This window comes from Perna viridis, chromosome 8, assembly GCF_037379345.1.
Source record: "Perna viridis isolate PV_CMFRI_1.1 ecotype Kerala chromosome 8, ASM3737934v1, whole genome shotgun sequence".
In the NCBI taxonomy this organism is placed as follows: domain Eukaryota; kingdom Metazoa; phylum Mollusca; class Bivalvia; order Mytilida; family Mytilidae; genus Perna; species Perna viridis.
Genome location: NC_142452.1, coordinates 18,548,444 through 18,576,264, shown reverse-complemented (window position 1 = coordinate 18,576,264; position 27,821 = coordinate 18,548,444). Strand labels below are relative to the sequence as shown.

The window sequence follows — 27,821 nt, the reverse complement described above, 5'->3', positions numbered from 1 at the left end:
AGTTACGTAAGTTAAGGTATTGTATTATTTCGAACAAAATATATACACTTGTTTCAAAGAGTAATCAAGGGAACCAAGGTTACAGCGGTAATCAAAAGAATGTAATCCAGGGAAAAAGACCAGACATGGAAAACAGACACACACAACAAAGAACATGAAGTAACTAAAATCATACATACAAAGTAACAAAAGTAAATGAGCAACTCGGACTCCACTAAAAACTGGGAGCAACTACTTTAAATATTTTTTTTTATAGTCATAACACTTATGAGTAAGAAAAAGGCAAATATAAATTTGAACAATAACCTGCACAATCAATAAATTCCACTTATAACACTAAATACTCATTATTTGTAGCAATTATAACAAATCTGGTACATGTAGAAGATCACCCGATAGGAATGACCAACACAAAATGGAATCTAGATGTATGTTAAACCATCGTTTTCAATGCTTAACTTGCGTAGAAAGAGTAATCAAGGGAACCAAGGTTACAGCGGTAATCAAAAGAATGTAATCCAGGGACAAAGACCAGACATAGAAAACAGACAAACAGATCAAATAATATAAAGTAACTAAAATCATACATACAAAGTAACAAAAACAAATGAGCAATCTCGTCAAATTATAATTATAATCAGACATCATTAATTTTCCATACGATTACCGAAAGTCATGTATTAGTCCATGGGCCACATACTCATTGGGTGGCCACCCCCTGTGGAGACCACATTCTTTTTTAAATTTCAAATAATCAGGAATATATATAACGAGAATTAACCTGTTTGCATACTGCCAATTACTGCAAAGTATAAAAAAAATAATTCAAAATATACCATTGGCGTGTTTTTGTTTTGTTCATGTCAGGTTCTCTTAAAATCATTACTGAAAATACACCATTCCAATATCCAGAAGCAAAGGATTGCAAGTCTATAGAATGTATACAAGTTTTGTCATATGTGTATTTCAACTCAAATAGGGGAGCTGTTGAATACTTACGCTTCCATATTTATTTCGGTTTGAGTTTCCACCAGAATTGCTCTCAATGTAATTTATATCAATAGTTAGCATTAATTTGTTTGAACCTCCACATAATTGTTAACATGATCCTAAAATATTTCGGTACGTACATAAAGTATACAAAATTATTAAATATTCCTTCATATTAAAAAAATAAGAACAATCAGCGTGGAATTAAAATTTACCATCTTATAGATTCAAATTTATATATATTGATCAAATCACAGTTTGCAGTACATTGTATTACATAATTCCAAAAACACCCGAAAACACTGAGCCTTCACTACACCTTGTATTGCAGATTGTAGAACGTCTTGGTGCTGGATTTGGCTCCCTATTTCGAGATTATTGGTTTTGGTAATGAGTTGTTCTTGCATACAACCAAACACCTAAATTATGAAAAAAATATAGTAGCTGAAAATAATAATTCCCTCTGGTCCAGTTATAAACACATGTTAATCCAATCCGTAAAATTACAACAGTATTAAGTTAATAGAAATAAATAAAATATTATCGTACTGTTACTTCTATGATCATTGTTATGGTCCTGGTGAAAGTTCTATCTTCCTTAGATGTAGAAACAAATATAATTCACAGTTATGTCAAGCTTGAATGTCGTAATAATACTTGCCCAAATCTTTGAGGGTTCTACATTGTGGACATTTTGATTGTGGGTATTATATACAGAAACGACACTTTGTGTTAAATTGATGAGCTTGCCCAATATAAACTTGCGCGAGGAAGGGTTTGGGTAGAGCAAAATAACTTCCCTCGCAAAATGTATACATGAGCATGCTCATTGACTCCCCCATAGTTAGCGCAAAATGCATATATATATCCGACTCTTTTGATGATAAAGAGATTTTGTCTTCATTTTTTCTTCTTATCTTCTTAATATTGTTGTTATTTGTAAATTAATATATCAGTCTTACTTATGGAGGTGATATTGTCGGACAAATATAGACATTCAATGCGAATGGATATGTTTTGAATAAAAGCCATTTTCAACACAACCATGGACACATCAATAGCAAACGCAGGAGACAATCTATCATTTTCACAAAATTATCTGTTTTGACAAATTTAGTTCCTCCTAAACATTCGGATAGGTACAATTCAACACTGGGTGGGTTAACTCTTCTGAATCAGCTGTCTTACATTTGAACGAACTAATAAAATAAAGTAATTGAAACAAACAAATAAGCAGATAGCCACACTTGTATCGAGTTTTATACAATACTATCATCCCGAAAATTTGTTTTGGAAATATTAAACTGCCTTATTTCATATTTTGAAAACTGTTAGGAACAGAACACAAAATACTTTACTAGGAACAGGACCCATGAGCAAGGAGGGTACAGTATCCACCTCAACTCAATAATTCATGATATGTTCAAATACCTTTACACCTACCATTGACGACTTAATGTGTTGCCAAAGAATATTTGTGGATTTTGTTTCAATAAAGACCAATGTCTGTATCTAACGAGGTAAATATTTTTTGATAATTACTATTTTGGTTTGGAAGATTAAAACAATATCTGATAAGCAAAATGCACGATGTAATTGTATAACAACTCATATGTTATGCCATAGTTTGCCGAAATAATGCAGACTTTTTGTACCGTGCTACACTTCTTAGAATTAGGAATCTGGAACAGGTTTATGCTGTTACAATATTATAGTCATCACTACAAATGTTTCATGGTCGTCATCATGAACTCATCATGGATCGTTATGGTGTATCCATCTGCACCATGAGAACCGGTTTGTTCAACGTTTCATGGGTTCCCTTTCCTCTTTCGTCTACCCAAACGTGACATTTCATGAGCAATTCGGTGGGTGTTTCAAGAAAAGCAGTGGACGCTTACAGTACCGGTGTACCAGATCCCTGATCCAAGGTTTTACTGGAGGTCAGGTTTTTCATTTATTTTTGTTTCATTGTACGTGTTGGTTTTGGTTATTTCATGTTCTTTGTTGTGTATATCTATTTCTCTGTATTTTTGAAATAATTTTGTACACCCTGACGGGCCTGAGAAAAAAATTCTCGTCCCTAGTCGCTTATTGGGCCGAAATAAAACAAATGGTAGTTTTGTATTTTTATATCGCATTGTCTATAAAATCACATTGGTCAAAGCGACGTTGTGACTTTTCTAACGCTGTTCTCCCCTAACAACTGCTGACATCATAGACAGATGATAGTTACAATTTCCGCCATAAAACAGATGTCGAATGACGCCAAAGATTTCGTTTTGAAAAAATAAGAGAAACAGAGTCTACAACTTTAGAAGTTTCTCATATCTCGAAAAATAAAAATAAATTTCAAAATGTATTTTCCTTGGTGCAAATAATTTGCAGCTTGAGACGTGGAAAAATTTTTTCGTCTGTGTTATTATTAGACTGAAATTTGAGACTTGAAATACTCTGCTCCTACCATGGTATGGCATCTGACAATTTAGACATTTATGCTCGTATTTGAGTGTGTTTCAATGAAAATAATACATCTTTTGCTCTTCTTTATTTATCTAATATGGTTTACTAAGGAGTGATTATTGAGGCGATGCTCCTGCTTGATATTCAATAAAAACAATATTGATAATAATTTGAAGCAACAAACAAAAATATGTTATTCTTCTTCATTTTTCCCTTCGACTCAATAAATTTCCCATCTTCTTAAATTTGCTCTCTCAGAAATTTTAAAATTGCAAAGCGTTAGTGTTTTAATAGTAAATCATGTATGTAAATTTAATGCATTACTTTTTTTCAATATCGATCTGTACTAATTATACAATACGAATCAGCTTGTTATGTAAAGTGACCATTAGGCATAAAAAGTGAGGAACAATTGTCACCATGAGATTCAGTAAGACTCTCTACATTAGACTCTTGGCATTGCATGTTACATTTAGAAAATGAATAAATTCAATGGTCAGTGTTTTAAAGTTTGAGCAGATGACATGTGCACATATTTAAAAAATAGAACTTTTTGTTCTCGAACAGTAAAACTTAAAACAAAAAAGCACAAAACAAAATAGATACTAGTATATAAAATATAAAAAAATGACAGATTGTTAAGCTAAACACATATGGAAATGTCTTAGATACGAGCACAACAAAAGCAGGCAATACAAATTACTACAATTGACATCTAACCACATATTTTAATTGTATAAAGACACGTCGATGACACAAATGGTTCATACAATTGTAAAAGTCTATTTCTGAGATGGTATTCCTACATGAACGAGATCTGTTGACTGTGCAAAGATCAACCATACATATATAAATTTTACCTTTTCTTTCCATGTTATGATATCAGGATAAATATGTTTTATCCACATTTAGTTTCATCTCCTACATTTATCCAGAGTATGTTTTGTTGGATTTGATATTATCTACTTTTCCAAACCGTCACTTTCCACCTAAGAAATCTGTTTACGCACTTTGGTAAAGTTTATTTGTTTTTGTCAATAAGTAATCAACGGAACCAAGATTTTAGCGGAAATCAAACGAATGTTATACAGGGACAACGACCAGACGTGGAATACAGACAAACACAACATTGAACATAAAATAATTAAAATAATACATACAAAGTAACAAAAGTAAATGAGCTACTCGGACTTCACTGGGAACTTGGACCAGGTGTCAATATCATACCTTTTTTGTGAAAATTAACAGTCAGTTAACTGCTGTTTATACAGTATTACAAAAGTCAAAAGTGCAAAAACGGTGAGGCGTCATTCTTTGTACTGCACTTGATATATCTTCTCGGTGCTGGATTTGGCATCTTCTTTCGATGCGGTTCTCTTTAGTATTTATTGTTGTTAAGTTCTTCCTATGTATTTGGCTTTAATATGCCACCAATAAGAGATTTTTTCTTGCAATAAGACACGTATAATGCATTCAGAAAATGTCATGAATTATATGTGTGATTTTTTTATATTTAGCAACCAAATGGTCGAACATACTGCTGGTAGAAAAAAACAAGATTCCCGACAGAATAAAACAGTCCATTTATCAGTCTGACACGATTTATTTACCGAATTATGCATTTTCCAAATATGCAAAAGTGCTAAGACATTTGGTTAAAGTTGTCGGGAAACGGATGTGGCATGTTTTTAGTTTTGAGTATTTCTTGAATAATACTCTTACATCTTCTTTTATCTAAAGCTCTACTGTTAACAAGGAGAGGTTACTCACTGAAACACGTGTACAGCATAGTGAAATTTGATTTTTTATATGATTGATATTTTGCATTCAGAAGAATTGCGAATTAGAACTGGTGATGGACTACTTTTTTATTTGTTGTTTATGCTTTTTCATTGTTCAAACTATCCATATTTACTTAAAAATAAGATACTAGATGCAATAGTGGAGGTGAAGGTACGATTAGTTATCAACACAGCAAAAAAAAAATGAACAAAGAATGTTACATCAGAATAATGGATAGTAAAAAAATAGTCATAAAGGAAAGTCATGTATCAAATGGCGATGCCAAGGCTAAAGATGGAAAGTTGTTAATAACCACGATGATACTGACTTGATAAAGGCATTTGTGATGGAAATGGTGGGTTGAATAGTGGACTGACAAATTTGTTTATAAATACACTCAATAAATTCATATTTTTTTGTAGATTAAAGACCTTTCGGCTTAAATTATTTAGAATGGTAAACAATACCCCTGCTTTTCGTTCCAGTTTGTGTGAAGATGACCGTGCTCAGTAATTCCTCACATTTAAACGCATAATAAAGATCGGTGAGTGTAAAGCAAAATTGCATTTTTTTCAAATATTTTACCAATTATTCAACATCTAAAACATTATTGTAAAGGATAGTAACATTATTTACTTTCAAGTGATTGAATATCAGAATATGTCATTTCGTTAAAAATATATATCCACAAAAACCCAAATAATTAGGAAAGTAAAATAGATTGGAGTTTAAAAACGAGTTTAAAAGTTATTGTATGATTTACAATGCCAAAATTGATTTTGTGAAGACCTCCTTATAAAAAGATCGAACAATTGTTTTAAAAACGTATTCAAAGATGACATGACTGATCTAAACATTAACCCAAGCAGTTATTAAAAGAAAAAAAGGGGTTGATTAAGGCATTTACCGGATGTGCAATTGTTGGACACTTTTACTCTTACTTTCAATATTTACTTTTTAAAACTGCATTAGCTGCCACATTCGTTCAGTTCTGATTCTACTGAAGTTTGCTGATTCAATGAAAAAAGATTGTACGAATGCAATTGATGCAAGAGATGTCGATAATACCTACAGAAAATTATTAAAACAACGTTTTTAAACAAAGAAGATCGATAGCTCTGATGTAATTATTTTCCGCCATTACTTTCGAAGACTGCCGACAGGACATTCACCTGGGTTAAAAATACTTTAACCGTGGTAAACAAAAATAACATTAACGCACACACAGGCACGCACGTGTCTTGTTTACACTTCATTTCATCTATTTCGTGATTAGTTTCAAATAAATAATGGCAATTGCTGACTATTTTTTGTGCCAAATTAAATCGAAATACGTAAATTTCAAAAGGATCCTTGCGTTATATTCGACCTTTTTTTCTTTTACGACTTGAGTCCGTCGGTCTTCCTTGCCGTTGATTAACCACTTTCGCTTTGCAATCAGGTCCTTTTTTAAGAATCGACCCTTACAGCACATGCACGGATTAACGAATTTATCTAGGTCAATTTTTTGTGTTGCAAGACAATGAATATATATACACCTATTTCATGTATTTAATTTATTTTATATGTGGATATCAAATGATATTATACAGGAAAAGTACAATTTAGTAGAAATAATTCAATTTTCACAAACAAAAAACTACGTAAATGACAGCAAATGCAGCTTTAATATATTTGTTTTTTCTTTATCTCCAACACATTTGATTATGTTAACAGTCTATTTCTAGAGTTTGAAAGAAACTTTTATAGTGGCGTTTTTCTTATTTTTAAAGGAAAACAATTCACATGCGGTTGTTACATTGCACACTTACTTCTAATAATTTTAGTATGTAAGAAGTAAAAGGGCAGAATAAAATTCCTAACTTATGACCAAAAGTATATATATGAAAGTGTTTTTTCTAATAATAATTACCAACAATGTGTTTTCTGCCTTGACTGTTATTTGTTTGAACCCACAGAGATAACGCTGTCAAATCCACAAACTCGTTTTTATAGCATTTCTACTTTTGGTTATCCTTTGCATTACATAACCACTACAAATCATATTCTTTTAAATTGCCCGTAGTGTGAACTACATGATTTTCAGATCTCAAACGTCCTATGTTTTTATTTTAAATGTTACCGATAAGATATTATTCCTTGAAACACGTTCATCATACCGAAATGTACATTTATTTTACTCAAGTTTTTAATATTACATTGGTGTTTTGTAGATTTTTTTTTAGCAATTTTCAACTGTTATGATTAATTTGCCATCGAAGTTTTTGTAATAATTTATAATAATCATTTTCTAAACTATTCATAAACAATACTACATTCTATGGTAATTTGGTCAGAACTTAAGTTGCAGTCTAGAGACTAAGAAAGTAGGCCATTCATGCCCATAAGAAAAGCCACAGTTAACTTAATTTTTATTGAGAAACTGTTGCATTAATCAGTCTTTGTTTGTCAATTGGTTGCAAATTGCTCTTTTGAGATATAGTTTTAAAGATATAATATTTATAATTTGCGAGATTTATCGTTCTTGATTTGGTTGGTTTATATCGAGGGGGGCGTTCGTAAGTTTTATACCCTGGTACAATCCAAATAGGACAACATATTTTACTATTGTTGTCTCTTGTACAGAACATATACCCAAAACATGTCGTATCAAAGTCTATGACAGCCACAAACACCTTTTCATGTCTTTTAATAGCCTACAAACATAGGATTTATAGTTAAGTATGTATAAATGATTGATTGGTTCAACTGCTAATATCATTTTAGGCCATGCCTATGATGGACAAAGTTCATTCTTTGTTCACGGTGGATTGCCATTTTGCTATGGGCAAAGTTTCATTGGTTGAGGAGGATGTGTGGAATTTTATTCTTGGAAATCTTGATATATTTCTAAACAATCAATAATTTCCAAAGGAATACCACATAAATATAAAATGTATAATCGTATCCATCGACTCGTTAAAAGACAAATAAGCGCCTCCACACTTGCGCAATTGTTTAGTACTGTGTCGACAAATTTCGTCACGTTTGTCAGAATATTTGTTTGCCATTCAAAGTTCTAGCCTTACATTTTACATATTAAGGACGTCGCTAACGCTCCGCCTATTCTAAATGCAGTAATATGAAAATGTTTTATTAATACTCTCAACATATGCCATCTAAACATGATTGTGTTTACAAAACAGCGCTTGTGCAGAGTTCAAAAATGATTTATCTGTCATTACTACTTCAAAAACTTTGGTTCTGTCCCACAAAGGCGAAGTTGCTTTTAGCACTGTTGTTCTTTTTTTGCACGATTGCATTTGTTATCCTGGGTGGTTTTATGTCATGCAATGTAAGATTTCAAAGCATCAGCATGCACTACAGTTACATTCAGATAGTACGCTTTGTATACAAAACCTGGTTTACTTTTGTTAAACCTAAATTAAAAAGTAAAATTTTCAGTAATATACTAGCTTAATGCAGGAAAGCAATTTTTGCGTGTTAAGTATCTTGAATATTTTGCAAGAAACCTACTTTCACATGAACTGAAAGGGTGAGCAGAATGAATAGATTTAAGAATATTTTATTTACCTTTTCAAACATCTTCTATGCATTTTGCTCAAGTAATAGTATGTAAGTGTATGAAATATTGTATTTAACTGTAAGTTTTGGAAATCTATCCCTAATTTGTTACTAGAATAATTGTTATTTTTCCATCATGCTGCCATGGCTTATTATTTTAAGGCTTCATTGCACTGATCAATGTCTTGAACCTTAACAAATCAAGGATTAAAAACATGTACTTCATTTAGCACAAAACAGTTTCACTTTTTATTGCCCCAGAACAGCTTTATATCACCATAATCAGACAAAATATTCATATTTGACCTTTTTATTAAGTACTATCTGATCCATGCTATTACGAATGAGAGCAGTTGGATGATGCCTTCTAAGGATGGGGCTAATCAGCTGTGTCCAACCTTTTGCAACCTTTTTTAATTGAACTTGACATAGTTACAGTAATATGTGTAAGTTATCAAGGAAACCAAAGTTTTAGCAGAAATCAGAGGAATATAATCAAGGGATAAAGACTAGGCAAAGAATATGAAATAAACAAATTGACGTATGGAACATAAGAAAGGAGCAACAAGCACTCCAATAAAAACTGGGAGCATTGACTAGGTGCACCGGTAGGATAAGCGTCCTCTGTTTTCCCTGAAACACCCGCCTATTTATTATTCTTTAAATGTCAAGTACAGGGAAGGCGTAACAGGAAAGGAAAATCATGCCGTAGAAAACAATTCGGTTCTCATGGTGCACATGGATACCGCGTTATGATCCAAGAGTTCATAAAAATTTAAGTATTTAAGTACCAGTCCATATAAAATGCAGACACTGCCCATGGAAAAGTGATTCATGGTGTAAAAAAAAAACCAATGGATCAGAAGATGCTTTTTTGGTCTACATATGCTACGTTCAATGTGACAGTTCTTTCTGTATTTCCATCTGTATTTAAAACCATTTAAACACTCCCGCTTAGTTTTGATTCCTTTAAAACACTGTTTTAATAAGACACTATTTGGCAGGTTATAGAGTTAAATAGTGAAATACCTTTGATGTAGAATTTCCACTTCCTCTCTCTAGAACTCACGGAAAACGTAGCTGTTTATATCAACTTCACCAAAATGTTACTGAATTCATAATTTTTTAAAACATTGTCGGACTCCACTAGAAACTGGGAGCATAGACCAGGTGCACCGGTAGGGTAAGCGTCCTCTGCTTTTCTAGAAACACAGTCCGAGGTAGACAAACAAAGAAAGAAAAACTATGACCCGTTGAATAAATTAGTTTTCATGGTGCAAATGGATACACTGTAACGATCCACGAGTTCATGATGACGACCATAAAACTTCTGTAGTGATGACTTCAGTCTTGTAGCGACATAACTATACTTTACTTTCCTTTTAATCAACGGAAGTGGTCTTAACATTTTATCAGATATTATCCTTGTGCAACTGTCGCTTGAGTTTAAACTATTATTTTTCAAACTCATTGATTTTGTTTAGTTTTACATCTTGAAAATATTTACACCACATTTCTCCTGTATATAAAATAATAGGATAATTGATAAGATAATTGTTTGGAAAATGAATAACCAAAATATGAGAACTCCAAGATAGATGGAACTCATGCTTTTTTTAAAATAAAATTTCCAAAAGTTGTGGGATAATTACATTTTCAGTCGTTTACAACGACGCATTCATTATTCTACTTATTATATATATATATTTTCAATAATTAATTAAACTTTTGTTTTCGAATAAATTCAAAAGTGTTCTCCGAATCATCAGCGGCATTATATGAAGGTGAATTCACAAAAGAAAAGCGTTATGACTTGTTCGGGAAAGAAGTCAAATTACTACAGAAGCCCATCAGGGACATTTGAAAAAATAAATATGTCGACATTACGACATATTATATCGAAATAAAATCATATCTATGTCGAAATTACGACATAACTAAGTCGAAATTACGACATAAGATGTTGAAATGACAAAAAAAAACGACGTCCAAATTACGACATACCATGTTGAAATTACGACTTAAGATGTCGAAAGTACCACATACGATGTCGAAATTACGAAATGTAATGTCGTAATTACGATAAAGTCATATCGAAATAACAACCTAAAATGTCGAAGTTACGAATTAATAGCGAGGAATCGCCAGCAGGACTGTCATGTGTTCACGTGGATATTGACTGAATGACGACCAGTTTTGATATTTATAACAAGTAGACACAATGTATTGCTAATAAATACTTTAAATTTGAGCAAATCCTTTGAAGCACGTTGATTCTAAAGTGGACCGCAAGGTGCACAAGAATGTAAACAATGAAATAAAATGGATACGTCTTACTGCATCATAAACCTTCATGGTGGGGGGACGTTATAGGGAAGAGAGAAACTGGAGTTTAAAGCATGTGGGAAACGGGAAAAATGAAGTAAAACAGTTTAGGAAGCGATATAAATGGTGTTTAAAAAAATTGGGAAAAGGGTAAATGGAATGAAAACAATGGAAAGAGGGGGAATAAAACAAAAATTAGGGAAGTGGAAAGATGGCACCCTGTGTCTCCCTCCTCAACCTTTGACTTCAAAAATCAACTCAATCCGAGATATTGCCTACGACGTTTTGTCAAAATCCCTTGAAGAATATTGAATCGAGAGTGTTCACATATAATGTGATAGACGGAAGGGTGCATGGACAGAAAGCGAGGAGATAAGATACGCAAGCCAATTATATATTTTTGGGATTCATTTGTTACTAGAGTAGGGAAACAGTGCCGATTTCTTTTGGGGATATGTAGATATTCTAGGCTACATTTATAAGGGATTTTGTTTGTAAAGTGGCCAACTGCATATGTAAATATGGTAAGTAAATTTATCTTTAGTCCTATTCTAGCCCCTACAACCTATTAAATATCAGATAATTCTATACGTACCTCTGTTCTTTTCACTGTTTGCCATTCAGTCAATATCCACGTGAACATGTGACAGCCCTTCGCTCAAATCCTCGCTATTGATTCGTTGTCGAATTTGTAATTTCGACATCATATGTCGTAATTTCGAGATAATTATGTAGTAATTTCGACTTAGCTATGTCGTAATTGAGACATAGCTATGTTGTTATTTTGAAATAATATATCATAATTTCGACATATTACATCTTTTTTCAAATAACTCTTATGGGCTTCCGTAAATTACAATTTCAAACCTATTTCACATTATCGAAATTTATTATACAGGGTACATTTAGATATTCACTTATATCCATATGATAAATAATAACATTGCTGATCTAACATCCTTTCAAACATAATTTTGACATTGTGTCCAAGATTCGGATACAAATGTAATGAACACTTATCTTAAATGGTGAAAATCATTGATAATTTGCATGTTCAACACTATTTTCACGTTGTCGCCTTAACAAAATAATCTAGTGTTGTATTTACGTCTCTGTTTGTCTTACGTTCATGCCTTGCCGTTAAATGGTCTTCGCTTTCTTTGAAGTACAGATATGAAAATACTTATGAGAAATAAGCAAATTTACTGTTACACACATATGAAAAGTACAGGTGAATATACACATGTGCATATCTTCTCAGGTGTGCAAATGTTTGACTTGCGAATGAGACTAATTTCATCGATTTACTTGAGTTTTAAGTTGTTACATTTGTTTCTGTAAATATAAGCTGTATGTTGCCTCAGACATTTAACTTAAAACCACATTACAAAACAGATACAAAAGCGATTTCTACTTTCATATAAAATATGTAATTTCGTTAATTTTGTTAATTTTACACTTAATCTTAACATATTTTCCCCATAATGTCGTTTTGACAAAATAATCTTGCTATGACTTTACCTCTTAGATTAACTTGCGTTCATGTCTCGACATGAATGGGTCATCGTTTTCTTTGACATGAGCATCTTTGTCTCCACCAAACCGTTATAAATCATTATTATCCTTGATGAATGTATTTATATGTTCTGATGATGTTATATATATGAACGTATAGATTCGTTTATATCTGTGTACGGTTGATCTATCGACGTCGATTTAGCCTGTGTGTTCTTGTCATTGCTACTCAGAGACATTTTGTTATATCTCTCAAAGAGGAAGTTGTTTTTGCAATGAAGCAGTGCCGATCTTTTTTTTTTTTTTTTTTTTTGGTTTTATATCAAGCGATACCAATTTCAGAACATCATGAGCATATTTCTCTGCGGTGTGGGTCGGCATTTGTTGGCCTTCTTTTGAATACTTTTTTCCCCTGACAAAGGCCGTAAGGCCGAATATTCTTTAGGTAGTATTATACGGTTAGGTCCATTCAAAAATTTTGTCTCATTTTATTGAAATAAAGCTGTTTTGAGGCAGTCCGAACATAAATTTCAAGTGTTTTGTCATAAAATATCAGACTCTTATACATTTCCGTTGTGCTATATAACAAGTTAAATGAACTGTTTGTCGGTCTTTCCCTGATAAAAAAAAACGACCTTCATGACAGGCAAGCGTAAATTAAAGACAAGAATACTAGCATTACAGATTGTATACAATTTTACAAGAATTACATTTTACAAAAGTTGCAAATCATAATCAGATGAGACTGAAATAGCCTTTGAACTCATTATTTGTCTTTTCCTCACGAGCTATAGCAACCAACTCTGTTCCACTTGCGTGCATACGTACAAACACTCTACTTCTTGTCTTTAAATCAAACTGAAGAACCCCAAGAAAAGTACAGAACTCATCATCCGTATAAATAGGGTTTCTTTTAGAAGAGGCAAAAACTTCCAGAGTAATAGAAGTGTGATCTTTGATAGTTGGAAAGTATTCGTGTTCTTCTGGAATGTCATCTTGGTTGACAATTTGTCCTACTTCTACATGTTTATCGAACACGTCATCAACCATCAATCTCTTGTTCATACCTACGACATTTTCTTTTCCAGGGTATTTTATTGGATCATGAGGCATTTGCATTGAAATACCATACGTGCATTGTGCGACGCGACAGGAAATGCATCTTGGATTAAATGCGTAAAGAATAGCGCCTTTTAAAACAGCAATATCGCTATCCTCTGGAGTTATAAAAGTAACGCGTGAAAATTCTTCTTTCAATTTTTCCATCAGAATATTGCATTTAGAAAACCCACCAACTGCAAAGATTTTATCAATGTCTCTTAAGTGTTCTTTTGCAAATATATCCTGCATAAAACTGACAACATTTAAAACAGTTTTGTTTATCCATGACATAAATAATGTATTTTTGATTGTCATTTTGTCTTTGCAGAAGGAAACATTATCTGTATATTTATTTTTCCAATTACCATTATGAAAGCTATCATTGGATTTACAATACTCGATGAACCTAAATGGAACTTTGAATGTAACACCCTTGCCTTCACCTTCAGGTGTAAATGTTATTTTCTTCTTCTCAATAGCATTAAGAAGGTCATAGTAGTCATCTGGTTCTTCTTTCTTTACTTTATCAATTACATCATTTCCAAATATTTCTAATACAAACGACTGGAAAGTCTCATTTATTGTGTTTGATCCCCAACCCCCACCACAAGCTTGGTGAATTTCCTTCAGTGTAGATTCTGATGCTACTTCATGTATGGTAAGGTCAATAGTTCCACCTATAAATAGTTGTGGTATACGATAATGAAAATTTCAAGAAATGAAATACATACGGTGTTTGAATCATACTTTTAAAATACGCTCTGCAATTAATAAATTGACTGAATGAACATATAATAAACTCATCTACACATACACCAATTTGGTTTACCTGCTACCGTTCAGTATCTCATTTTATTCACCATGTTGATGTTCAAATTGTTGGAAATTGAATCGTGAATGTCCACTTTCATTTAAATTTTGTTTTCGGTATATCTTTTTTTATATTTCTGCCCGTTCTTGGTTGTATGTTAACCTTTTCATTGCTTTGCCTACGTTTCTTGAACTATAAACTTGTATTTTCTCTGTTACCACAGTAACAATAAGTTTCAAGTCAAGATGTATATATTTTTCTGTAAGAATTTTATTTACTTGATGCATGTAAAGATTCATTAGTATTTTTGTTTTATATTTGATCATCTATCAATTGTGTTTATTACACTGTAACACTAACAACAGACGACTTACCACCTTGATCAAGAACTATATACTTTTCACCAATCTTCAATTGAGAAATAGTTTTCCCTTTGTCCTTACTTTCCTCAATAAACATTGACAAATTTCTGCAGTACAGAGACGCTGCTTCTGGTTCTAAAGCCAAACTCAGCTGATCATTGACAATGCCAGCCTTCGGATATAAAAAAATTTCAATTGTAGAGGGAAGTCTCGAATACCACCGAAATGACATAATAAGGAATTATTAATGATTCATTTGGAGAAAAACCAAAGTTTAAAGGAAATATCTAATGAAAACACACACACACCCCTTGTAATCCACCAATTAACAGTGAATATAACTAATATGAGGTTTTGTTAATTGATCGACAATGTTTTTTTTGCAAAGTAGATTTTTGTAATGTTTTTTACACAAACGTTGCTTTCTTGTTGTAAAGGAGACGTGCCACAATATTTTTTTTCAGTTCTTGGTTTATTTGATTTATTACACATTATATATATAAATATAGCCTAGCTGGCCGAGTGGTCTAGGGATCTGGACTCAGTGCAGGCAATGTTGCCATAGATGTCACAGCTGTACGAGTTCGAGTCCCGCTGAGGAAACGACCAAAATTTGGCTTCGCAAATTTGACAGTTCTAACATCGTTGGGAATGTTTCAGACCTTTCTATACGTTTACATATCTTCCCTGTATAAATTTGATCCGATGGAGCAGTGTAGGGAATAGAGTCATCACATTCTGAGACGTTTGTATATATATTTATAAAACGCCCCTTGCAGTCATTTACGTAGTTTAATTGACGATAAATTGATTAAAATCCGACGAAGTCCCATTGGAATTTTAATTAGCCATGTGGTCACGTGACCATGCTACGTCATTGGTTCTCAATTCATAGATCGAGTGGTCGAAATGCGTGGGGCTTCTGCATTTTGTTACATGATTTCTACAACTGAGAGTGAAAATATTGAAAGTTTTGGGTTGCCAGCGAATATATACTTACAGTTGTATCGATTTAAACCATTTTGAGAAGAAAATGATATACAATGACAGGAATATTTAATTATTACCTGTATGGAGACTAGAATCCACAGAGAGACGACACCACTTCTTTTCGGAGATTACCAAGATATATTTTCTTATGTTCTGTCATGTTCCATCGAATTTTTTACATGAAGTAAATTAAATTCACATTCCAAGATTTTTACTCTTCCGATCTTCAATGAAAATATTGATTTCATCCATGTTACGGAACGTTACTCCTACCAAGTGTACCAGTGCCACGCCAGTACGGCTTTAGGAAAATATTAACATGTTTATTTTTATTGGTTTTTGATAATTTTATTTGAGAACCCATAAGTGTTTCGTGCTGAAGCTTCCTCGTGTTCTAAATCTTTTTTTGCTATAGATAATTAAAAGTTTTCACTGACACATATAAAAAAAATTTTGTTCTTACCAGAAAAGGTTTCTGTTGATCATAATTAGGTCTACTTGGCTTGTTAATTGATATAACCCAGCGGCAAAGAAAGGACGATACACAGAGTATGACTATTTTAGTTGTACCTTCCTGTTTAAGTCCTAAGAATAGTGTGCAAAGTAGTTTTGTTTTCTTCACTCAGGGATGTATGCCTATAGAAAATGAAAAGCTGGCAGAAAACGAGAAGAACTTTAGTCTTCTTACTTTCTGAACACGATTAACGAACTCATACACAGATCATTGGACCACTCATATATACAAGCTATTTTTTATTATTTATTCGGTTACATGTATACATTTGCAATGCACCCAAATTGAGATTGAGAACCAATGACGTAGCACTTCCATATCTGGTAAGTGGGTGTTACTTCCGGTTTTCATTTATGCATATTAATTAAGTCGTCAGGATAACACAAATAATTCATTCTAACTTTATTTAGGGCTAACCTGATGAGAAAACGTGTGTTATACTCGTATCTAAACATACGAATGTCAAACGAATATTGAACAGACCAAAGCCTTTTTCATATCCAGTTTGATATTCAAATCCGTTCTATATTCAATATATAAACCGGAAACGAATATCAAACGAATATCAAACGAATATCGAACAGAAAGAAAAATAACAACAGTTGGATATTTAATTGATATTCATTTGGAGTTTACATTCTTAAAAATAGTCAGAAATGAAAATCAAACGAATTTCAAACGGTAACATTTTACCATTTGATATTCAGTTTGATAGTGAAAAATTTGAATGTCGAATATCGAACATTGAATATCCAACGTACTTGATCTCGGTTAAGACTTATCGAAGCTGGCTTAGTAATACCACAATGACGTGAGAGCAAATGAAAAGCCAATTACCTTTAATGCTGCATCTCTCATGAACTGTTTTGCTTTAATGTTCCAGATTCCTGGAACTGTCAATACCCAATGGATATCACTGTCTACTATTGGATTATCATGAGCAAGCTGTATTTTTTTTAAACATTCGTTTCGAAAATAATTTATAACGACAGCAAAGACATCCACAGCTTTCATTTTAGTTTTACACGTTGAAGCCATTTCGTCCTCTACTTCTGTTTCTGAATCCAATATATCCTTCAATTAAACAAAACCAATAAGAATTCCCGTTTAAATATGAAAAAAAAGTAACAATAGAAATAAGAAATCAGAGAAAACAAATAATTATATATAGAAAATGAGAATATCAAAATCGAGAGTAACTTTTATTTTGTGTATCAGTAATAAATTATGTCATTTTGAAACATTTTAATTTATTCATTTTATAACTTTGTCGTACACTTTTAGTACATTCAAAATCACGAAGAAGATCTTATGACGTCCCAATTACACTCAATGTTTTGACAGATATTTTCGAATATCTTGTCATGTTAGAGAGAAAAAGAATATTCATCAACAAGATTCAAGGAAGAAAGTACTGATAATCGATAAAATAAAATATTTTTTTTAAAAGATAAAACTTGATAATGAATGGATCAACTTTTAATAATACTTCAATAGAAGAACCAATTAAAATGTCTTTTTGTCAAAACAACGACATTACAGAGATTACCATCTGTAATTTAAGGGGACAGAGTTTTCCTATGATTATATGACCCTTACCTAATAAAATACCTTAGGTAATTGACTGGACATTTAACGAAGAGATTAAAGTTCATCAACATATGTGTTAAAGTTCGTCTTTTGTGATAACATTTGAGTATATGTTTTCCTTTTTTTTTGGTGTTTTTTTCTGTTTTTCCCTATTGTATGTAATGTGCTCAACTTAGGACTGTTTTACGTTATTTTTTGATATTTTTTTGTTTTTGTTTTTTTTTTTTTTAATTTCCTGTTAAAAGAAGATGGACGACATTTATATCCACATATGTGTGTGTATGTTTTTGATGTGCTATTTAAGCTGTTTCTTTTAAATATTCAGATATTTCCTTAGTCCAACCACAGTTTGACTTTACATAGCAATATTTACCATTATCTGTATAAAGAAGTAAAACAGAAAAAATACTATTTTCACTCTGTCAAACCTTTCTTTTAATTTTCTATTGCGAGAAAGTTTATTTAACTAGTAAGTCACTAAAGAGGTTGTCCTTTTGGAAGAGGGGGATTTAATGATGAAAGATTTGAAAGTAATGGTGGTAGGTACTGCTGAAGCTGTTGATAAAAGTAATAGGGGTTGTAGAACATCTGTGTGTATCCATTAGGTATGTAATATTAGGATGTTCTACAATTCTGAGTTACTGATACAGTTTTTGTAGATTTTGTGATGGTACATGTTGTATCATGAATCTTTACAGGAGGATGGTTGTTATTTCCCTCATCACATATTTTAAAAGAATGTTTTCTTTTCTTACTTGAGTCAAGTGCTTTTGAAAATTCAATATACTCGACGTCCCATGCAGCACAATTTCAAATTGACGCTCTACTTGTTAAACTGTTGGGACTTACCGCTAGAGTTGTTTCTCTTTTATTTAATCTGAAGATAGTTCGTATATATGCACGACGTGTTAGTCGCTTATTGGCTTAAATGGTGCGTAACAAATCCTTACGGGAAAATCCCATACTAATATCCGCCATGTTGGTTTCTACGGGACGATTTGTTTACAAACGAAGTTCGTAAGTTCCCTTCCAATTCCGGTGACAATCGTCTGCTTGATCAACTTCTCGGTATTGTACGTTGTTCGCGTAAAATAAATCCGAGATATCTGAACGTACGCCGAAATGCATTCTGGGTTCTTCGGTTTTTTGACAAACCATTTAAACGTAAACAACATCTCCTAGCAACCCGATCACTGTAAACATGGCCGACTTTTGACAATGTAAAAATTGGGAACGAGAATTAAAATCTCACAGGAATATAACGATTCAATGTTTAGGGAGAAGCCGTTTGGCTAAACGAATGAGCACATCATTTAAGACAATTTAAACAACGGTTGGTGTCAATAAAGTCGTAGAAAATATTTTTATTCAAATTTTAACAGTATCTTATTTATGTGCCGCCGAGTATAATGTCATCAGTTGAGTCTCGTTTCGGAATCTCACCAGCAAAATAATCATTTAAAGCATGCAAGTTACACATCAGCAAATTGCTTTGAATTGCATACTTTACTGAAAAAAAAAAACAGTCTTAAATTTTAGTTTTATAGCAAACATGGAAAATGTCTGAGATTTTTGTTAAAATTAATCAATGTTATCCATTTCAGTTTTCACTTCAAATAATACTGACTGTATTTCCTTGCTTTCTTTTTCCTTTTTTAATTTCTTATTTTCCCAACTTCATTTTTGTGTTTCATTTCTTTCCACAAAACTTGCGGGATGAGCAAGGGCCTTTTGTTCACTGTGATAAGCCTTTGTTGTCATCTGTTCTATGAGCTTAAACATGAATTTCTAGTTTTTTTTCTGTTTGATCATTGAAGCATCAAGCTTCTTAATCACATCTAGAAACTTATCTGACTAAGCTTTGATATACATGAACTCCCATCATCTAAATTGTCTATCAATTAATGACGAATCGTGAGAGATTTCATGAATGAAGATGTAGTGGCTTGTGTTGAGTTCTTAAAGAAAAATAAGCCTTCAATCACATACAATGAAATTAGGAATAAATCTCTAGAAAATGAAAAATCTAATGAGCAAAGTCAACCCTCTGTTAAGGATTTGTCACATTCACGTGTCAATGATCTTGGGTATTTCTATAAAAAATGGTCAAAAATCCCAACTGAAAGCAAAATTTGAAGAATTTTTAGAATTTATCACTTACAAAATTAACAAAATTAACACAAAAAAAAATAACAAAAGTAGTGTTATTGAAACAACAGCAAATTGAAGTTATTGTAACGAGTACCCAAGGGAATCAAGATTCTAGCGGAAATCAAAAGAATGTAATGCAGTGATAAAGACCAGATATGGAACACACAACAAAAAACATGAAATAATAAAAATAATACATACAAGGTAAATTAGCAATTCGGACTCCACTGAAAACTGAGTACATGAATCAGAAAGATAAAAAAGGATATAAAACTGCCAAAATATGCTTCAAACGTTAAGTTTAAGATCAGTTTACTGCACTCAAGATCAGAAATAGATTTTTTTTAATGTGATAGCTAAGAGGCACTGGACATGAACAATAACAAACTAGCAACAGGCATCCCTGCTCTGTATTCATCATGGGCGTCATAAAATGGAAAAGTGTGCCTTTCATTCTTCAAATATTGTCAACCACTACTTGCCACTTTTATTGAGACAGTATTGGATAGAAGTAAAATATCAGCCGCCATATCAACCGCAACTCTGAGAATTATTAGAATTACTTTTAAAGCATCTAATAATGTTTTAAGCAAACTACATCAGATGAAATTATCAAATAGCAACTTTGTGTTGGGTTTACAGCTTACTCTTCAAACTTAAAGAGGCATCAGGAACAAATTAAATGTTTTGTTTGTTCATGTGTTTCCTTTTGACACTCCATTTATTTGAAAGTGAATGTAAGTGAACAGCTCCCCTTTAGATTCTGTTCATATTTAAAAAATGAACATTGAAATTTATGACTCATGTTGCCTCATGTTTTTAATTTTCTGTGATTTTTAAATAATGTTTTCTATACCAATTCCGATCTAACCTCAGTCATACAGTAAATTGTTTCAAAACAGCCTACACTATAAGATCCCAAGTTACTTTTCATACTAAATCTTATTGCATGGATAAGTTTAAAACTAAAACATATTTCTGGGGCTTTAACAATTTGCATTTGTTACATTTTACTAAAAAAGGAAAATAAACTAAGTTGATCACTAATTAGATGAATGAATTGTATAATAAGAAGTTTAAATCTCCCTGTCAATTATCTATGGTGTTTCATCAGGTGATGGTCATATAATCAAGGGAAGACCAACTCTATCATCCTGAAGTTACAGATGGGACTCTCTGTGAAATAAACGTTACTGATAGAATACAGCAACAGTTTACCTTTTTCGTATATAATAACATCTTGAAATTCTTGAAAAAGTACCAACTACGAAAATCATCCTTGTCTTGCTTGATATGGAAATTCTCCTCTGCATCATATCCAAAAGTATGAAAAGATCTGTCTGGTTTCAGCAACACACAAGTAGGGGCTTTGTAAGTACAATGTCCCGGTGCTTCCCAAATAGGCATATAAATTTTACTCTTGTCTTGTCTTGCACAGTACGCATATCCAGAAAATGTCGTACCAAAGTCTATGGCAGCTACGAACAGTTGTTTATGGCTTGAAGCAGCCTACAATTATGAGATTTGCAGTAACGTATCTGCTGAATTGTTACATTGCGCATTTCTATAAAAATGTATGATTAATACTCTTATTGTTTGTCATCTTAACATGATTGACTGTACCATACAACGTTTATGCACAATTCAAAAATATTTATTTACGAAGAAATCAAGAAATCTCTTTTACCATTCCACCTTAACTCTATTCTATATTGATAAAACAATGAAATGCCATTTTTCAGCCGCAAATTGCCTAGTTTTGTGTTATTTTAATTAAATTAGAGAAATTAGATTAGCCTAGTCCTGAGTTTAATATTATGTTTAGCCAGCTGCAGTCAGCCCTGTGGTGTGAGGGTTTTATCATCATTTAAAAGTCCGAATTGTGTAAATGATGAAGTAATTATGTAAGAATAAGAAATGTTTTAGTAATCAGTATAAAAGGTCCTGAACGAACTTTTTTCTCTTTTATTCAGATATGCATACATGTAATTTTTGCACAAATGAGCATATATGGTATGCTTTTTACGTTTATGGGGAAAACAACGGATGTTTTCATGGAACCCGATTATTTTATTAGTTACCACTGGTACAAATTTATATGGAAAAAAGCAGGAGAATGTCTTTTGTCTGCTTTGACCTATTTAGTGCAATCTTAAACAATCTCGATAGGCACATTTCCACGTTGGAATGGATTCACTCTTCTGAATTGGCTGCCTTACATTTTAACGAAATTCCATATATAATTTAATATCATGAAGAAATAAACAGATATCTACACTCATTTTGTGTTTAGTACAATACTATCACGCCTTGTTGTTTTGTTGGCATTTTTAAGAGTAATCAAGGGAAACAAGGCCATAGCAGTAATCAAAAGAATGTAATCCAGGGACAAAGACCAGACATTGAAAACAGATATACATAACAAAGAATATAAAGTAACTAAAATCATACATACAAAGTTAAACTGCCATTTGTTTTTGAAAACTGTGTTTTTGAGATAATTATGAACGGAACAAAAAATACCTTACTGGAGTTCATCGGATTGCAGGACACACTGTGCGCCCAAACTCATTAATTTCAGGAGTTTCAAGTGACACTTACCTCCAACGAAGTTTTGGCTTTATCTTCACCAGAGTCTGTGTTGATGGACTCGAATCTGTACTCTTCCGGTTTTGATCTTTCCCTTTGTTTCTTCTTCCCCTTCTTTTTGTTTTTCGTAAATATCATAAACACTTCTTTTTATAAATAATATGCTCGTATTTGACTGTATTTTAATTTAAAAATCACTTCTTTTGCTCTTTTTCGTATATTGAAAGAAGTATTTGATTAATATTCAATAAAACAATATTGATAACAATTTGAAGCAAAAAAAACAGACAAAGACAGAAGAACAAACAAATAACAAAATAGAACAAAAACATAAACCAATATGCTGTTCTTTATTTTCATTTTACCTTTCGACTCAATAAATTTCCCATCTTCTTTATTTTCTCCATCTGAAATAATTTAAAATATAATGCGTTAGTGTTTCAAGGGAAAAACATGCATGCAATCTTAATATGCTGATTTTATCAGTATCAATTTGTACCGTGCAATAATTCTTTAACATTAGACCCTTGTCACTGCATATTACATTTAGACAATAACTTGATTTTATGGTCATTCTATTTAAAATTATGCAGATGACAAAACTACAGCTGAACTTCAAAAAAAAAACGTAGGTATATGTACTAATATATGAAATTCATAAGTAAAGTGGCAGATTGTTAATCTGAACACATATGAAAAGGTCTTCAGGTACAAAAACAAAAAATAAAGCGGGCAATACAAATTATTACAATTTGACATCTGACTAAATGTTTGAATTGAATTAAGACACGTCGATGACACAAAGCATAAGTCTAATTCTTTTATGGTTTATATGTACGAGATTTGTTGAACGTGCAAACATCAACCATATCTTACACTCAGTTTCGTCTACTCTATTTATCCAAAAACTCACCGGAGTATTATTTCATTTGATATTATCTACTTTTCTTACTGTTATTTTTCCCCTAAGTTACATTTTGTTTAAGCATTTTGATAAAGTGTATTTGATTTTGACAAAACAATATTAGTATCTTTTTCTGGAGATAAACAGTACAATACACATCTGATAAATTTCGTATCCATCTTCCGCATATTTTATAGATAGCATGTACTCGTGATAAAACATTTGAAGTACATGTATCTATGAAATAATCAAGTAATAAAACATTTAATGTTATATCACTATGCATGGATACATAAGAATGGAAGTCTATAGGAAAAGAATTGATACTTATTAACTAATTTTTCGTTGTATGGATCACTCATTTGTTTTGTAAGTACATACACATGTACATAGTCAGGATAACTTAAGGAGTAATCAAGAGAAACCAGGTGCACTGGTAGGGTAAGCGTCCTCTGCTTTTCTAGAAACACCCGCCGAGCTGCTTTAAAGTTTGTTATAACAAAGGACTAATAAAGACTTCTATTGTATAGAAATATTTTAACTATGCCAATAGAGCTTTCTCGTGAACATTAACAAACCAGAAGATATAACTAGGAAATTAGAGGATATTCCTTATTTCTCTGCAGACATCATGTATAGGAAACTCATCTGAAAAGAACTAAGATTGAAAAATAAAATTTGACATCCTTAAGGATATAATATGATAAAAAAAAATGTGGTGATTAAATCAAATTCCATTAAATGATTTTTAAAATTGAAATAGGAAGTGCGCAATGGTTTTATGTGATTCACCATATGAATCTTTATCAATTATCAATATGATATTTCTAAAAAAACAATCATCACATTCTATTTAATAGTTTAAAATGTTGTTTAAGTGAGGAATCCACCTTAATTGAGGAATCAAAAGGCCATTCATATTAAAACAAAACAAAATAGGATATGTACTACGCCATCGTTTAATAAAAAATGAGTTGTACTAGTGTAAACATTTTGGCAAATATCGCTAAAATAGCGTTGTTACAACAATTCAAAATTTAAGTGCAAAAAAGACTGAGTCTTCATTCTTTGTATTGCACTGCTCGGTGCTGGATTCGATATGATTGTTTTTAGTAATTCTCGTGTTGAATATTTATTGTTGGATTAAGATGTATAAAAACATCCCTTAAGCACCTGCGTATGGAGTTTTCATACAACAACCACAACTCATACGTGAAGCCAGAACTTGTCTCACTACACAGGCTTTTTGTTTCGATCTAGACTTCTTACAGTTAGGTTTTCACAGAGCAGGGTATGTTGCTACAAGATTGAAGTCGTCACTACAGAGTTTTTGTATGGTCGTCATGAAATCGTAGATCGTTACGGGGTATCAATTTGCACCATGAGAACCGATTTGTTCAATGTGCCATAGTTTTCCTTTCCTCTTTCGTCAACTCCGGACTTGACTTTTTATGAGCAACTGGGTGGGTGTTTCTAGAAAAGCAAAGGACGCTTGCCTTATTGATGCACCTGGTCCATGCTTCCAGTTTTTAGTCCGAGTTGCCCATTTACCTTTGTTGCTTTGCACGTATTATTTTTGTCAATTTATGTTCTTTGTTTTGTGTCTGTTTCCCTGTCTGGTCTTTGTCATTATACTACATTTTTTTTTATTTTCGTTAGAATTTTGGTTCCATTGATTACTCTATAATATGCTGATGATGAGAAATTTCTCCTTGCGTTGAGACACGTGTAAATCATACAGAAATTTTCAATATTTATATACATTGTAAGTGATATTTTTGTATTTAGCAACAACTGGGTTGATGCCTGTGCATTTTCGTGAAGAACAGTCCATTAATCACACATGTCTGACCCGATGTATATCAAAGATTATTTACCGAAATATGCAGTGTTACAAAGATTTAAAAAAGCCCAAACATTTAGTAGACGTTCTTGGGAGATGAATGTGGCATAGTTTCGGTTTTGAGTATGAGTATTTTTTACATCATCCCTTGTATTAAGCTCTAATGCTACGGATGAGAGGTAACTCACTAATACACGAGTGCAGCATAGTGAAATTTGATTTTGAAAATGAGTGATTTTTTTTTGTATTTCATAAGAGTTGTGTGTTAGATTTGGTGACGGATGGTTAAACAATTGACTGACAAATATGTTCGTAGAAACACTCAATGCATACATTCTTTTTAGATTAAAGATCTTTCGACTTACCTTGATTTGATTTGATTTGACCTTGAAAGAAGACAACGCCTCTGCTTTTCGTTTCAGTTTTTGTGATTGATGACCATGCTATCCCACTAATTCTTCCCAATTGGTTACAAAGTTTCATTTGGCTAAACGTTAAAGATTGTTGAGTGTGAATCTAACTTGTATTTTTAGTTCAAATATTTTACCGATTATTCAAAACCAAACACATCAGTGTAAAGGATAGTAACATTTTTAACTTTCATGTGATTATCACTGTATTCTGAAAAATCAGAACATGTCATTCGTTAAAAATATACCTGCCATAAATCCTTACCAACAATGGATTTTCTTCCTTGACTGTTATCTGTATGAACCCACAGAGATAAAACTGTCCTCATTCATAAACTCAGTTTAATGGCCTTTCTACTTTTGGTTATCATTTGCATTACATAACCACTACAAATCATATCTTTTTTTATTATGCTTGGTGTGAACTTTCTCATATCTAAAAACTACGGAAGCAACCATTTGATTTTTTTAAATCAATTTTGTTTTTATAGTTCTTGATAGAGATTCCTCATACTTTGTAAGAAATAATTCCATTTTTAATATAGATTTAATAAATCAATTTTGATTTTTTTTAGTTCTTGGTAGAGATTCCTCATACTTTGTAAGAAATAATTCCAAATCATCTTCCAAATATACCGAAAACGATGTTTACAAAAGGCTTGAGTTCTTAATCGACAACATATTTGTCCAGTGTGGTGGACTCGTTTTTCAATAAACGTTCGGCATTCCAATGGGAACAAATTGTGCTCCTCAATTTGCTGATCTATTCCTTCACTCTTATGAGGCTGACTTTATATCTGATCTGATCCGAAACAAAGAATATCATTTAGCTAAATCCTTTAATCTCAGTTTCCGCTATATGTTTTTGGTATTTGATACATCGCATCTACCCCAAAGAACTTGAGATAAAGGATACTACAGACACCGTAAAGTCAGCCTCATAGCTTGACCTACACTTAGAAATCGATGGTAAAGGAAAACTATTAACCAAACTTTACGACAAACGTGATGACTTTTCAGTCAGAATTGTCAATTTTGTTTTCATCTGTAGCAGCATCTCATCAGCACCTGCGTATGGAGTGTTCATATCACAACTCATACATTATGTCAGATCTTTTTTATATCGCTAGAATTCTAACAAACAGGCTTCTGGAACAGGATTATGTTGCTACAAGATTGAAGTCATCACTACAGAAATTTTATGGTCGTCATCATGAACTCGTATACCGTTACTGTGTATCCATCTGCGCTATGAAAACTGATTTGTTCGACGTGTCATAGTTTTCCTTTCCTCTTTTGTCTACCTCGGACTTGACTTTTTATAAGCAACTCGGCGGGTGTTTCTAGAAAAGCCTAGGGCGCTTACCTTACAAGGGCACCTTGTCCATGCTCCCAGTTTTTAGTGGAGTCCGAGTTTTTTATTTGCTTTTGCTACTTTGTTTGTATGATTTTAGTTTCTTATGTTCTTTGTCGTGTGAGTCTGGTTCTTTGTCTCTGGATCACATTCTTAGTAAATCGAAACTTAGTAAACCGTGAAATAGAACCACAAAACGTCTACAGGATATAATGATGAAGTTATTCCGATGCGACATTGAATTCAGATTTTAAAGGAGTAAATCGAGTACTTGCTGACACTTTAAGTAGGGCTTTTTTTGGAAAATGACACTACTACAGAAAGCTAGCGGCCCAGAATCATGCAAATGAACTCATTTGAAGACATACCCGATGCACGAATTCAGGAAGTGAGAAGTGCTACGGCTGAGGACTCTGGCTTACAAACACTTATGCAAATCATAAATGAAGGCTGGCCAGAGGACAGAGATAATGTTCCATACTCCGCACTGCCGTATTTTGAATGTCGTGATGACCTGAGTATTGAACAAGGAATAATCGTGAAAGGGGAAGCAATCTTGTTAC

General features: G+C 32.5%; 2 protein-coding genes across 8 annotated transcripts in view; one reads left to right on the top strand and one right to left on the bottom strand.

Annotated features, from left to right (window-relative positions):
* LOC148609630 (thiamine transporter 2-like) overlaps positions 1–13,863 on the top strand; it is a 29,451-nt gene extending 15,588 nt beyond the window's left edge. Inside the window, exons 6-10 of one of the 3 annotated variants that reach the window (XR_015914443.1) lie at positions 358–428; positions 1,322–1,377; positions 2,326–2,510; positions 5,721–5,779; positions 13,728–13,863. The gene's annotated coding sequence lies outside the window, so the exon portion shown is untranslated. Of the gene's footprint in view, positions 1–357; positions 429–1,321; positions 1,378–2,325; positions 2,511–4,970; positions 5,780–13,727 lie in introns of all 3 variants that reach the window. The other 2 variants (XR_015914442.1, XR_015914441.1) reach the window with 2 other exon arrangements.
* On the bottom strand, positions 13,310–26,264 carry LOC148609629 (heat shock 70 kDa protein 12A-like). Of its 5 annotated transcripts, none has more exons than XM_088540560.1 (8): positions 26,170–26,192; positions 25,860–25,981; positions 23,113–23,154; positions 22,760–22,861; positions 21,377–21,667; positions 17,255–17,491; positions 14,926–15,085; positions 13,310–14,417 (listed from the first exon to the last, which is right to left on the bottom strand). In XM_088540560.1, the coding sequence occupies exons 3-8, from the start codon at positions 23,152–23,154 to the stop codon at positions 13,375–13,377; spliced, it is 1,875 nt and encodes a 624-aa protein (XP_088396686.1). In that variant the 5' UTR covers positions 25,860–25,981; positions 26,170–26,192; the 3' UTR covers positions 13,310–13,374. The 5 variants fall into 5 exon arrangements, with proteins under 5 accessions (XP_088396686.1, XP_088396687.1, XP_088396688.1 ...); XM_088540561.1 differs by lacking the exon at positions 26,170–26,192 and adding an exon at positions 26,153–26,169; XM_088540562.1 differs by lacking the exon at positions 25,860–25,981 and having other exon boundaries at positions 26,170–26,264.
* Positions 26,265–27,821: the final 1,557 nt, after the last annotated feature.

Excerpts from the sequence above, each read along its gene's own strand:
- LOC148609629 (XM_088540558.1), bottom strand. The coding sequence starts at position 26,233 with ATGAGGACAGTTTTATCTCTGTGGGTTCATACAGATAACAGTCAAGGA. Across the intron at positions 23,155-26,152 it reads TTGGTAAGGATTTATGGCAG|ATGGAGAAAATAAAGAAGAT; the intron begins GTATATTTTTAA and ends AAATTATTTCAG. Across the intron at positions 17,492-21,376 it reads TGTTATTATATACGAAAAAG|GATATATTGGATTCAGAAAC; the intron begins GTAAACTGTTGC and ends GTTTAATTGAAG.